The sequence below is a fragment of the Bombina bombina genome, chromosome 5 (genome assembly GCF_027579735.1).
Source record: "Bombina bombina isolate aBomBom1 chromosome 5, aBomBom1.pri, whole genome shotgun sequence".
NCBI lineage: Eukaryota > Metazoa > Chordata > Amphibia > Anura > Bombinatoridae > Bombina > Bombina bombina.
Genome location: NC_069503.1, coordinates 976,316,126 through 976,330,006, shown reverse-complemented (window position 1 = coordinate 976,330,006; position 13,881 = coordinate 976,316,126). Strand labels below are relative to the sequence as shown.

Here is a 13,881-nt window from a genome sequence, read left to right as displayed (position 1 = left end):
TGTAGAATTTGTTGTTGTTACAGAAATAGTTATGACTCAGAATATATTCTATACTGTCTAGTATGAATAAACGTTGTTCGTCGGGCACGTCTGGATCCTTTCTGAGAAAGAAGTCAATGGCTTTTATACCAGCTTCGTGTGGGATGCTTGTATAAAGAGAGGTGACGTCACACGTTGCCATAATATAAATATACACGTCTGGATATAAAGGATCCAGACGTGCCCGATGAACAACATTTATTCATACTAGACAGTATAGAATATATTCTGAGTTCACGTTGACATTATTTCCATTTTTGTGCATTGCATTCACTCAGTTTTTCCTTTTTGTGCAATTGATTCACCCACTTTTTGTGCATCTGCTTTACCTAATTTTGGTTTGGATTACAGGACTTTGTTATTTGTCTGTCATGTTGGCCACATTACAAATATGGAATATTAAGAATTGGACAATTTTTGTAGCACTTTTTATAGCATTTGTTGTAGCTAAGTTTGATCACTTATATTCACTATTTGTGTTATTGACACTGTCATATTTTGGTCTTTTTACCTGCAATGTTGCAGCATTAGATTTGTCCCATGTATTAAAGTATACAGTGTATTGTTCAACTTAGATCATCACTTATATTATCTATATGTATTAGTGTTTATCTTTGTCACCATTGTTTTTACAATTAATACCTTGACTATAGCATGGATCCATGTAGGTTTTAAACTTTTAGGAATCTTTTAGTGTTTCTTTTTATTGTATTTTATTGTATCAATTTTACTGTACTGTTTCAATATATATATATATATATATATATATATATATATATATATATATATATATATATATATATATTATATTCATGGCATATTAAATTGTACCTTTTATCTAGATATGTAGCCTTTTTAGCTTCATATCGCTCTCTCCCACATCTGTTTCTAAAAGGTTGACATACCTTTGTTTGTTTTTTCCCCATTTTCCCCAACCAAGAGCACCACTTCAAATATAGTGTACAAATGTTCCCATCTGTCAGCTGTACTTATGGATTTATTTTGAAAATGCTGTACTCTATATGGTCTTGGTGGAACCATAAGCTTTGGTACTCATACCATTAGATCTGGTTAAATGCAGGATTTAGGCTTGTTGGTATGTATTTCAAAATTAAGTCAGCTGTAGTGTAAACTGAACAGTTATAAGTTAACCTGTCTCATTTCAAACACTGAGAAATCTTAGTCCGAGAGTATAACATTTTATGCAGATGTAAAAATCTTAGATAAATGCCTCCTTGCATCTGGAAAGTCCTTGCATAAAGGGGCAGTGAACTAGAATGTAATTAATATAAATATATATATATATATATATATATATATATATATAAATTAAAAAAATGCATATCTGCCAAAAGGGCACCTACCATTTGTGTATTGAGGAGGAAACATTTCTGCATGGTTTTAGAATTTCTACAGCATTGTCAAATAATCATAAATACACTGCTGCTAAAAAAAATTTGTTTTTATGGACCCCTGGGCCCACCATACAACTACTACCACAATGAAGTTACAATCCGAAATTGCACAAAGAAATAAAAAACATTTGCTAAGTAAGTCCTACCTCCTCTGCAAATGAAAGTGATCTGCCATCTGACTCAGGCACACACTGTACAAACAAAGTGCCAAGTCTGTCTCACTGTGCATAGTGGTTTAGTGCACAGAAACCCTCTCAAATGCTAATACTTTACTCCTTGTAATAACATTTCCCATGCTCAATTAGCACTCTGCTGTAGTACCCACTGGTGGCTGCCAAAATTATTTTTATTTTGTTTATTTTTTTTAGCTCTTGCCTCATGGGGCCCCCCTGGCCCATTGGGCCCCTGACAGGAGTCACCCCTGTCACCCCCTGATGGCAGGCCTGCTAACAGTACCCGGCAGGGTTGCCCCCTCTCCTGTTTGCTTGCTTTATCGAAACCATTGCGACTAAAATAAGACAAAACCCTCATATCACAGGAATACAGGTTGACTCACAATCATTTGTCATGTCCCTTTTTGCGGACGATATATTATTCTCACTGTCCGACCTGGAAATATCTATCCCCCCCCTTTGCTACAGGAATTTAAACTATTTCACTCACTCTCTAATTTTAAGATAAATTCTGCAAAGTCTGAAGTGTTAAACATTAACTTAGATGAAAATACTTTACATAAAGTTAAAACGATAACCCCTTTCACCTGGTGCTGGCATACACTACACTATCTAGGTATTGATTTGGCAAAAACAATGGAAGTAACTTTCATGAATAATTATGAACAGATAAAAAAAAACATTATCAGAGACCTATCGTCACGGTTATCTAAAAGACTATCATGGACGGGTAGATTAAATGTCCTCAAAATGAACATTTACTACTATATATTCTTCAATTACTACCAATTCCCATGCCCAAAAACTATATACCAAGTATAACAAAAGTGTTTAGTGATTTCGTCTGGCATAAAAAAACCACCCAGAATCAATACTAAAATTATGCAATCTCCCAAACTCCAAGGTAGCTTAGGAATAACTAATATTTCTCTCTATAGACAAGCCATCTTTTTGCAGAGAATAGTCGATTGGCATATACACCCGCACCACAAAAGGTGGGTACAGCTGGAACATTTAATCTCTGATACCCCACATTTTGGGGGGATTGTGTTGGAGTATGGAAAAACAAAAAATCAAACTGGCACACAACATTGATAGCAGAAACTTATGTCGTATGGGAACATATCCTGGACCACAATACTTATATATCATCCAAACCATCCCCTCTAACTTCCCTTATAGAAAATGGACAATTCTTGATAGGACACAACATCACATGCAACATGCCGGACAGAAATATTCGCAATATTACCATACACATGATAACATCTGGAGAGAAAATTGTCCCTCAATCAGACCTAGTAGATAAGGGATACACCTACTTTCAAAACTGGTATAATTACCACCGGGTACACATTAACCATCAACCCCCCTGGCTACATCCCACCATATCTGGAAAAATGGGAAGATGACTTGGGTATAATTATCCTTCCACAAACAAGTGCCTCCATTTTCCAGAATATAGTAAAAACGTCCATCTCACTTTCATTAGTGGAAATCAACCTAAAGTTATTACACAGATGGTATTTTACTCCCCGGAAACTGTTTATTCCATCACAGGCCAGATCACTGTTGGTGATGTGGACATAGGGGTAGTGATATGGCGCATATGTGGTGGTGGTGCAACACAATCCAGAATTTCTGGGAGAACCATTATAGCAGAGATAGAAACAATATTAGAGACTACGTTCCGTTTAGATCCCCTAGTGTGGTTGCTGTGCAACCCTTCTAAAATACAAGCCTTATAACAAGTTATTTTGCATTATGACAAATAGCGTGAAATATTTAATAGCCAAAAACTGGAAAAGCAGGACTACACCAACTCTGGAGATGTGGTCGCATCGGGTATCAGAATTTCTAGAACTAGAAGAGTACTATTACAGGATAAATGATAAAATGGATACTTACGCAGAAATCCTAGCCACTTGGGAGCATTATCTTAAACACAAAACCCATTAACACGATACACTCTCACGCTGACTGTAAATGCAAAAATTCAACTCATTACGAAATAGTTCTCTACAGGATAGTTATATACCCTTACACTAATCTCTAAATTTGTATAGGTAGTACACTTAGTCTCAACTCCAGGTAGTGATATAACCCCACCAATTTACCTACATTAATTGCCGGTGAACAATGGTATAGCAGCATCTTTCCTTTCTCGTCCCCCCTTTGGGTATGTGTATCTTCTTATTCTTTCTCTTTCTTATCCTCCTCATATCAACAATGTTTTGCACAACTCACAAGTAAATGGAGGTTTCCCATTCTTCTATTGTTATTGTTGTTTATTATGTAAAATTCAACGGACAATGTTGTTGCATTTGAAGGAGAAGCGTCTCCCATATTGTATTACGCACGTTTTTACAATAAAGTCAGTTTAAAAAAAATAAAAAAATAATGTAGACTACATTGTGTGTTGCTTTGCAATACATTTATCTGGTTTTAATGTATATATGTATTTTTTGAGACAGGTTTTACTTACTTTTTCCAAATGTTACTGTTTTCCCAAAACTCATAAACTATGAAGCGAGATTCATTTGAGAGCTTCTGTACTGCAACACTAAATAAAGAAAATGATAGTTAAAGGCTTACAGAAATAGATGCAGGCTGGTTTTGCTTATAAGTTAATCTGATGTTAATATTACAGTAATATGTTTGTATATTACACAATATTGACTAGATTATGAGTGGAGCGCTATTTAGTTCTCCTGCTCACGCTTTAACTTCAATAGACAGAGGCTTTTGCGCTTGTCGGGTTGCACTCATATTACAAGTTGAAAGTAAAAAGTTTGCACGCAAAAAAAAAAAATCACAACCGCGTTAACTTTTTCACCCATACTTGTGCGCTAACCCTTGTATATTTAAAAGCTCTAAACCCAACATGAAACATTAATATTTAACATTCCAATGTTCTTCACATAGCAGAATATGTCCTTCTTATTCTTAAATATTTACATATATATATATATATATATATGTACTGTACATACCTATACCTATTTATATATATTCATATATATATATATATATATATATATATATATATATATGTATGTATGTATCTTGAATGAACAGTATCATATATATATATAAATATATATTTAATAATAAGAAGTACATTACTTTCAATGTGGTCGGGTTAGCACACATGAAAACTTAAAATCTTAAATCTTAAAGCGTGTTATTGAAATATTACATATAAATTATTCAAAAAAATAATAAAAATTATTAAACATATTGTAAAATATTCTAAATAATCCAAAAAACATAATTTATGTAAGAACTTACCTGATAAATTCATTTCTTTCATATTGGCAGGAGTCCATGAGCTAGTGACATATGGGATATACAATCCTACCAGGAGGGGCAAAGTTTCCCAAACCTCAAAATGCCTATAAATACACCCCTCACCACACCCAAAATTCAGTTTAACAAATAGCCAAGCAGTGGGGTGATAAAGAAAGGAGTAGAAAGCATCAACAAAGGAAATTTGGAAATAATTGTGCTTTATACAAAAAATCATAACCACCATAAAAAGGGTGGGCCTCATGGACTCTTGCCAATATGAAAGAAATGAATTTATCAGGTAAGTTCTTACATAAATTATGTTTTCTTTCATGTAATTGGCAAGAGTCCATGAGCTAGTGACATATGGGATATCAATACCCAAGATGTGGAGTCTTCCACTCAAGAGTCACTAGAGAGGGAGGGAATAAAACAAAAAACAGCCATATTCCACTGAGAAAATAATTCACAACCCAAAAATAAGTTATTTTCACTTTTGAAAGAAAAAAACTTAAATAAAAAAGCAGAAGAATCAAACTGAAACAGCTGCCTGAAGAACTTTTCTACCAAAAACTGCTTCCAAAGAAGCAAATATATCAAAATGGTAGAATTTAGTAAATGTATGCAAAGAGGACCAAGTGGCTGCTTTGCAAATCTGATCAACTGAAGCTTCATTCTTAAAAGCCCATGAAGTAGAGACTGATCTAGTAGAATGAGCTGTAATTCTCTGAGGCGGGATTTGACCCGACTCCAAATAAGCTTGATGAATCAAAAGTTTCAACCAAGATGCAAAGGAAATAGCAGAAGCTTTCTGACCTTTCCTAGGACCAGAAAATAAAACAAATAGACCAGAAGTCTTCCTGAAATTTTTAGTAGCTTCCACATAATATTTCAAAGCTCTTACCACATCCAAAGAATGTAAGGATTTCTCCAAATAATTCTTAGGATTAGGACATAAAGAAGGGACAACAATTTCTCTACTAATGTTGTTAGAATTCACAACCTTAGGTAAAAATTGAAAAGAAGTCCGCAAAACTGCCTTATCCTGATGAAAAATCAGAAAAGGAGACTCACAAGAAAGAGCAGATAGCTCAGAAACTCTTCTAGCAGAAGAGATAGCCAAAAGGAACAACACTTTCCAAGAAAGTAGTTTAATGTCCAAAGAATGCATAGGTTCAAATGGAGGAGCCTGTAAAGCCATCAGAACCAAATTAAGACTCCAAGGAGGAGAAATTGACTTAATAACAGGCTTAATACGAACTAAAGCCTGTACAAAACAGTGTATATCAGGAAGTATAGCAATTTTTCTGTGAAATAAAACAGAAAGAGCGGAGATTTGTCCTTTCAAGGAACTTGCAGACAAACCCTTATCCAAACCATCCTGAAGAAACTGCAAAATTCTAGGAATTCTAAAAGAATGCCAGGAGAAATTATGAGAAGAACACCATGAAATGTTAATCTTCCAAACTCTATAATAAATCTTTCTAGAGACAGATTTACGAGCTTGTAACATAGTATTAATCACTGAATCAGAGAAACCTCTATGACTTAGAACTAAGCGTTCAATTTCCATACCTTCAAATTTAATGATTTGAGATCCTGATGGAAAAACGGACCTTGAGATAGTAGGTCCGGCCGTAACGGAAGTGGCCAAGGCGGGCAACTGGACATCCGAACCAGATCCGCATACCAAAACCTGTGTGGCCATGCTGGAGCCACCAGCAACACAAAAGACTGTTCCATGATGATTTTGGAAATCACTCTTGGAAGGAGAACTAGAGGCGGGAAGATGTAAGCAGGTTGATAGCACCAAGGAAGTGTCAACGCATCCACTGCTTCCGCCTGAACATCCCTGGACCTGGACAGGTATCTGGGAAGTTTCTTGTTTAGATGAGAGGCCATGAGATCTATCTCTGGAAGCCCCCACATCTGAACAATCTGAGAAAACACATCTGGATGGAGAGACCACTCCCCTGGATGTAAAGTCTGGTGGCTTAGATAATCCGCCTCCCAATTGTCTACACCTGGGATATGCACCGCAGAGATTAGACAGGAGCTGCTTCCGCCCAAGCAAGTATCTGAGATACTTCTTTCATAGCTTGGGGACTGTGAGTCCCACCCTGATGATTGACATAAGCCACAGTTGTGATATTGTCTGTCTGAAAACAAATGAATGGTTCTCTCTTTAGTAGAGGCCAGAACTGAAGAGCCCCGAGAATTGCACAGAGTTCTAAAATATTTATTGGTAATCTCGCCTCTTGAGATTTCCAAACCCCTTGTGCTGTCAGAGACCCCCAAACAGCTCCCCAACCTGAAAGACTTGCATCTGTTGTGATCACAGTCCAGGTTGGGCGAACAAAAGAAGCCCCTTGAACCAAACGATAGTGATCTATCCACCATGTCAGAGAGTGTCGTACATTGGGATTCAAGGATATTAATTGTGATATCTTTGTATAATCCCTGCACCATTGATTCAGCATACAAAGCTGTAGAAGTCTCATGTGAAAACGAGCAAAGGGGATTGCGTCCGATGCTGCAGTCATGAGACCTAAAACTTCCATGCACATAGCCACTGAAGGGAATGACTGAGACTGAAGGAGCTGACATGCTGCGACCAATCTTAAACGTCTCTTGTCTGTTAGAGACAGAGTCATGGACACTGAATCTATCTGGAAGCCTAAAAAGGTGACCCTTGTCTGAGGAATCAAGAAACTTTTTGGTAAATTGATCCTCCAACCATGTTTCCGAAGAAACAACACTAGTTGATTCGTGTGAGATTCTGCAGTATGTAAAGACTGAGCTAGTACCAAGATATCGTCCAAATAAGGAAACACCGCAATACCCTGTTCTCTGATTACAGATAATAGGGCACCCAGAACCTTTGAAAAGATTCTTGGAGCTGTTGCTAGGCCAAATGGAAGAGCAACAAATTGGTAATGCTTGTCTAGAAAAGAGAATCTCAGAAACTGATAGTGTTCTGGATGAATCGGAATATGAAGGTATGCATCCTGCAAGTCTATTGTGGACATATAATGTCCTTGCTGAACAAAAGGCAGAATAGTCCTTATAGTCACCATCTTGAAAGTTGGTACTCTTACATAACGATTCAAAATTTTCAGATCCAGAACTGCTCTGAACAAATTTTCTTTCTTTGGTACAATGAATAGGTTTGAATAAAACCCCAAACCTTGTTCCTGAGGAGGAACAGGCATGATTACCCCTGAAGACTCCAGGTCTGAAACACACTTCAGAAAAGCCTGAGCTTTTACTGGATTTACAGGAATGTGTGAGAGAAAAAATCTTCTCACAGGAGGTCTTATTTTGAATCCTATTCGATACCCTTGAGAGACAATGCTCTGAATCCATTGATTTTGGACAGATTTTATCCAAAAATCCTTGAAAAACCTTAATCTGCCCCCTACCAGCTGAGCTGGAATGAGGGCCGCACCTTCATGCGGACTTAGGGGCAGACTTTGGTTTCCTAAATGGCTTGGATTTATTCCAATTTGAGGAAGGCTTCCAACTGGAAGCAGATTCCTTGGGAGGAGGATTGATTTTTTGTTCCTTATTCTGACGAAAGGAACGAAAATGGGTAGAAGCCTTAGATTTACCCTTAGGTTTTTTATCCTGAGGCAAAAAAACTCATTTTCCTCCAGTGATAGTTGAAATAATAGAATCCAACTGAGAACCAAATAAATTATTACCTTGGAAAGAAAGAGATAGTAATCTAGATTTAGATGTCATATCAGCATTCCAAGATTTAAGTCACAAAGCTCTTCTAGCTAATACAGCTAAAGACATAGATCTAACATCAATTTTGATAATATCAAAAATGGCATCACAAATAAAATGATTAGCATGTTGTAGTAGGCGAACAATGCTAGATATGTCAGAATCCAATTCATGTTGCGCTAAATTTTCCAACCAGAAAGTTGATGCAGCCGCAACATCACCCAAAGAAATAGCAGGTCTGAGAAGATGACCTGAATATAAATAGGCCTTCCTTAGATAAGATTCAAGCTTCCTATCTAAAGGATCCTTAAAGGAAGTGCTATCTTCCATAGGAATAGTGGTACGTTTAGCAAGAGTAGAAATAGCCCCATCAACTTTGGGGATTTTTTCCCAAAACTCTATAGATTTTGCTGGTAAAGGATACAATCTCTTAAACCTTGAAGAAGGAATAAAGGAAGTACCTGGCTTATTCCATTCCCTAGAAATCATATCAGAAATAGCCTCAGGAATAGGAAAAACACCTGGAGAAACCACAGGAGGTTTAAAAACAGCATTTAAACGTTTATTAGACTGAACGTCAATAGGACTGGTTACCTCAATATCCAAAGTAATTAACACTTCTTTTAATAAAGAACGCATATACTCTATTTTAAATAAATAAGTAGATTTGTCAGTGTCAATATCTGAGGAAGGATCTTCTGTTTCAGATAGATCCTCATCAGAAGAGGATGAATTATTATGTTGTTGGTCATTTGAAATTTCATCAGCTAAATGAGAAGTTTTAAAAGACCTTTTACGTTTATTAGAAGGTGGAAATGCAGACAAAGCCTTCATAATAGATTCAGAAACAAATTCTTTAAAATTTACAGGTATATCATGCACATTAGAAGTTGAAGGAACTGCAACTGGCAATGTACTATTACTGATGGAAACACTATCTGCATGTAAAAGTTTATCATGACAACTATTACAAATGACATTCGGTGGAATAATTTCTACAATTTTACAACAAATGCACTTAACTTTGGTAGAACCGATGTCAGGCAGCAATGTTCCAGCAGAAACTTCAGAGACAGGATCAGATTGAGACATCTTGCTCAATGTAAGAGAAAAAACAACATATAAAGCAAAATTATCTATTTCCTTAAATGACAGTTTCAGGAATGGGAAAAAATGCAAAAGCATAGGCCTCTTGATAGAAAAGAAAGCAGGAGGCAAACAACAATGGGGTATTGAAATAATGAAGAAAAATTGGCGCCAAGTATGACACACAACGTAACGAAAACTTTTTTGGCGCCAAAAATGACCGGAAATGACACACTTGCGTCACTAAAGACGCCGCCGTGTGAAAGGTCTCGACGTCACGAATGACGCCAGAAATGACGAAGTTGCGTCAAAAACGTAATTTCCCGCGCCAAAAAAGTTCGCGCCAAAAATGATGCAATAAAGTCTAACATTTGACGCACCCGCGGGCCTAATACCTGCAAATGCAAAAGTAGTCAAATTGAAAAAGACTAAACCCCAGGTAAGAAACAAATTTCTTAAAGTGTTTATATTCCCAAATATGAAACTGACAGTCTGCAGAAGGAAATACATGAACCTGACTCATGGCAAATATAAGTATAATACATATATTTAGAACTTTATATAATTTGCATAAAGTGCCAAACCATAGCTGAGAGTGTCTTAAGTAAATGAAAACATACTTACCAAAAGACACCCATCCACATATAGCAGATAGCCAAACCAGTACTAAAACAGTTCTTTAGTAGAGGTAATGGTAAATTTGAGAGTATATCGTCGATCTGAAAAGGGAGGTAGGAGATGAATCTCTACGACCGATAACAGAGAACCCATGAAAAAGACCCCCGTTAGGGAAATCATCGTATTCAATAGGTGATACTCCCTTCACGTCCCTCTGACATTCGCTGTACTCTGAGAGGAATCGGGCTTCAACAATGCTGAGAAGCGCATATCAACGTAGAAATCTTAGCACAAACTTACTTCACCACCTCCATAGGAGGCAAAGTTTGTAAAACTGAATTGTGGCTGTGGTGAGGGGTGTATTTATAGGCATTTTGAGGTTTGGAAAACTTTGCCCCTCCTGGTAGGATTGTATATCCCATATGTCACTATCTCATGGACTCTTGCCAATTACATGAAAGAAATATATTTATATATTTTACAGTATGTTTAATAATTTTTATTAATTTTATAATTAATATTTTATACAATTAAATTATTAAAAATAACTATTTCCCCCCGCTAGTCAGTAACAAACAATCTTTATCTTTTTTAATAAAATAGTTCTATTTTTCTTTTCAGATCTCACGCATTTACCACTTTTAAGATGATTTTAACTTGGATAAATGTATACATTGAAAAGAACTTAAACTTTTGAACAATAGAACTCATTAATTTATATACTATAGGTTTATTTATTTTTTTATAAATTGAGCTTCAGGCAATATAAAATAGTTATGAAAGGAGAAAAAAAAAATATATACTTATCCAAAATACTTACTGTAAGCACCCTGTCTGTGCAGATACTGATTCTATATATTGCTTAAGAGCAAGACGAAATTCTTCCATTTCTTCCTTTAGCACAGATAGCTGGCGTTGAACAATCATTATATGCTAAAAAAAAAAAATACAATGAAATTATTTTACAGGCAAAGAATCAATTCCCTCAGGGGCGGAACTACTATTGGTGCAACAGGTGCCCTATAAATGCTTACATAGCTACTTAGAGGTAGCTTAGATGATAAGCTATCTGGTGAAAGGTGTGTTTATATTTATCTTACAAAGCTTTGTGGTATTCAGAAAATTTTCAGTGTCCTGTTATGTTTGTTTTGTAAAACTCATTGCATCAAGAACAAATATGGACAAAAGTAGGAAAAGTACTGTTGAAGGGAAAACTCACAAGTGTATAGTAGTCAATCCCCAAGCAGCAGCTTTGTATTGAGAATTTCTCCCAAAATGTTAACAAAAAGTAAAATGAGGGCAATAAAGTGCAATTAGATAGAGGCAGTAGAATAAATGTAGGAATAGGTCACATCTCGCCAAAAATAAAAAATAAAAAATTAAGAAAACAATTGGCAACCTATGGAAATAAACTATATGGATCAGGTTTCATAAAAGGTTTTAACTAAATAAGTAAGTCAAATTCTTACTTAGGAAACTAAACGTAAATATGTAATGATAAATTAAACCATTGAAATTATATTTATACCACCTAATTCTTAAAGGCTAATAATAAGCAATTCATATAGTGTTTTTTTTGGGGCTAAAGTTATCGGCTGTGGGGTGTTAGAAAAAAAGTGGCGCTGAAAAGTTCCTTTACATAGCGGTCTATGTGTGTGCCCTATAAATATATATGTATATGCTTACATACATATATATGTGCTAATATGTGTATATACACATAAATATATATGTATATATTCATATACATATATATTTACATTTGCTGCCCATCACTGTGCGACTTACCCCCTTTGCTGCACTAGTTCTTATGCCATGTCTGATAGCATGAGAACGAGGCTCCCATTCTCATGCTTCCGTGCGAAACGAACGCAAGGTCGTGTTTGCTTTGCACCTAACTTAGTGAAAGCGATATTTTGTGCTCCACTTGTAATCTTGCCCTTTATAGGAATGTGCAAGGGAAATTTTCATAATAAATATTCAAGGAAATTTCTTTCCCTGCACTAGTTGGGAACAATTTTTTTTTAACATTTACATTTATTTTCATTAAAACCAATGTAAATGTTTTGAAGCTGAAGGTGAAAAAATCACCTATAGCTTTATACTTAGCTTAACGCTCTCTGGAGACCGCGCTAACCTGATGATCTTCTTGCCAGAGTCCTGGCTGCGCTTAGCAGGAGGCTTAGCAGTTCTGTTCCCAAAGGATCAGGTGAGTGCGCTCTCCAGAGCACGTTAAGGTAAGTATAAAGCCTTAAAAATCAGTTTAAAGGAAACAAATAAGTGCTGACGAATTTCGTCAGCATTTTTTCCATTTTCTTTAAATTTAGATGCTGCATTCATTCGGATATTCATGTTCGTAAACAAAAACGAATGTCCTATTATTGGTTTGAATGTGCATTTGTCGGAAAATGAATGCACGTCTAATATTTTAGAACATCTATTATCTATAAAAAAAATTAATAACTATTATTAATCGGCTAGATCAGTGATTTTCTACTTTTTTTTTGCCGTGGCACACTTTTTTACATTAAAAAATCCTGCGGCACACCACCATCCCAAAATTTTACAAAATCACAAATTGTAGCCTAATACAGCATATATACAGTATATATACACACACTGTACTGTGCTGTCATGCCATGCCTCCTACAAACTATACATGACATATTGACATTCATTCACAAACAATCATAATGATTGTCTGTGAATGAATGTCAATATGTCATGGTTGTAAATGACGCCTGATGAGCCCAGAATAAAAAACAAACACAATTTAAAAAATATGTCACACTGTTGTCAGTCTGGGCTAGATTACGAGTCTTGCGTTAGGCTTAAAAAGCAGCGTTGGCCGGTCCCAATGCTGCTTTTTAACGCCCGCTGGTATTACAAGTCTTGAAGGTACAGGTGTACCGCTCACTTTTTTGTCCAGACTTGGAAATGCCGCAAATCCACTTACGTAAATTGCGTATCCTCTTTTTTCAATGGGACTTGCATAGCGCCGGTATTACGAGTCTGCCAAAAAGTGAGCGGTACATCCTCTCCTTTATCCTCTCATTTTTATTTTACAGGCAATTTTGTATTTATTTTAACTAGGTAGAATAGTTACTAAATAGTTATTAACTATTTAATAAACTACCTAGCTAAAATAAAGACTAATTGACCTGTAAAATAAAACCTTACCTAAGTTACAATTACACCTAACACTACACTATAATTAAATTAATTCCCTAAACTAAATACAATTAAATACAATTAAATAAAATTAGCTAAAGTACAAAAACAAACAAACACTAAATTACAGAAAATAAACAAATTACAATATTTTTAAACTAATTACACCTAATCCCCCTAACAAAATAAAAAAGCCCCCCAAAATAAAAAAGCCCTACCCTACACTAAATTACAAATAGCCCTTAAAAGGGCCTTTTGCGGGGCATTGCCCCAAAGTAATCAGCTCTTTTACCTGTAAAAAAAATTACAAATCCCCCCAACATTAAAACCCACCACCTACACAACCAACCCCACTCTAA

At 35.8% G+C, this 13,881-nt stretch overlaps 1 protein-coding gene across 1 annotated transcript in view; it reads right to left on the bottom strand.

Annotated features, from left to right (window-relative positions):
• Window positions 1-13,881, bottom strand: part of NECAB1 (N-terminal EF-hand calcium binding protein 1) — a 721,255-nt gene that overhangs the window by 35,453 nt on the left and 671,921 nt on the right. The window contains exons 10-11 of the mRNA XM_053715189.1: window positions 11,172-11,284; window positions 4,113-4,190 (exon numbers count right to left, since the gene is read on the bottom strand). Of these exons, the coding sequence (XP_053571164.1) occupies window positions 4,113-4,190; window positions 11,172-11,284 (191 nt within the window). The remainder of the gene's footprint in view (window positions 1-4,112; window positions 4,191-11,171; window positions 11,285-13,881) is intronic.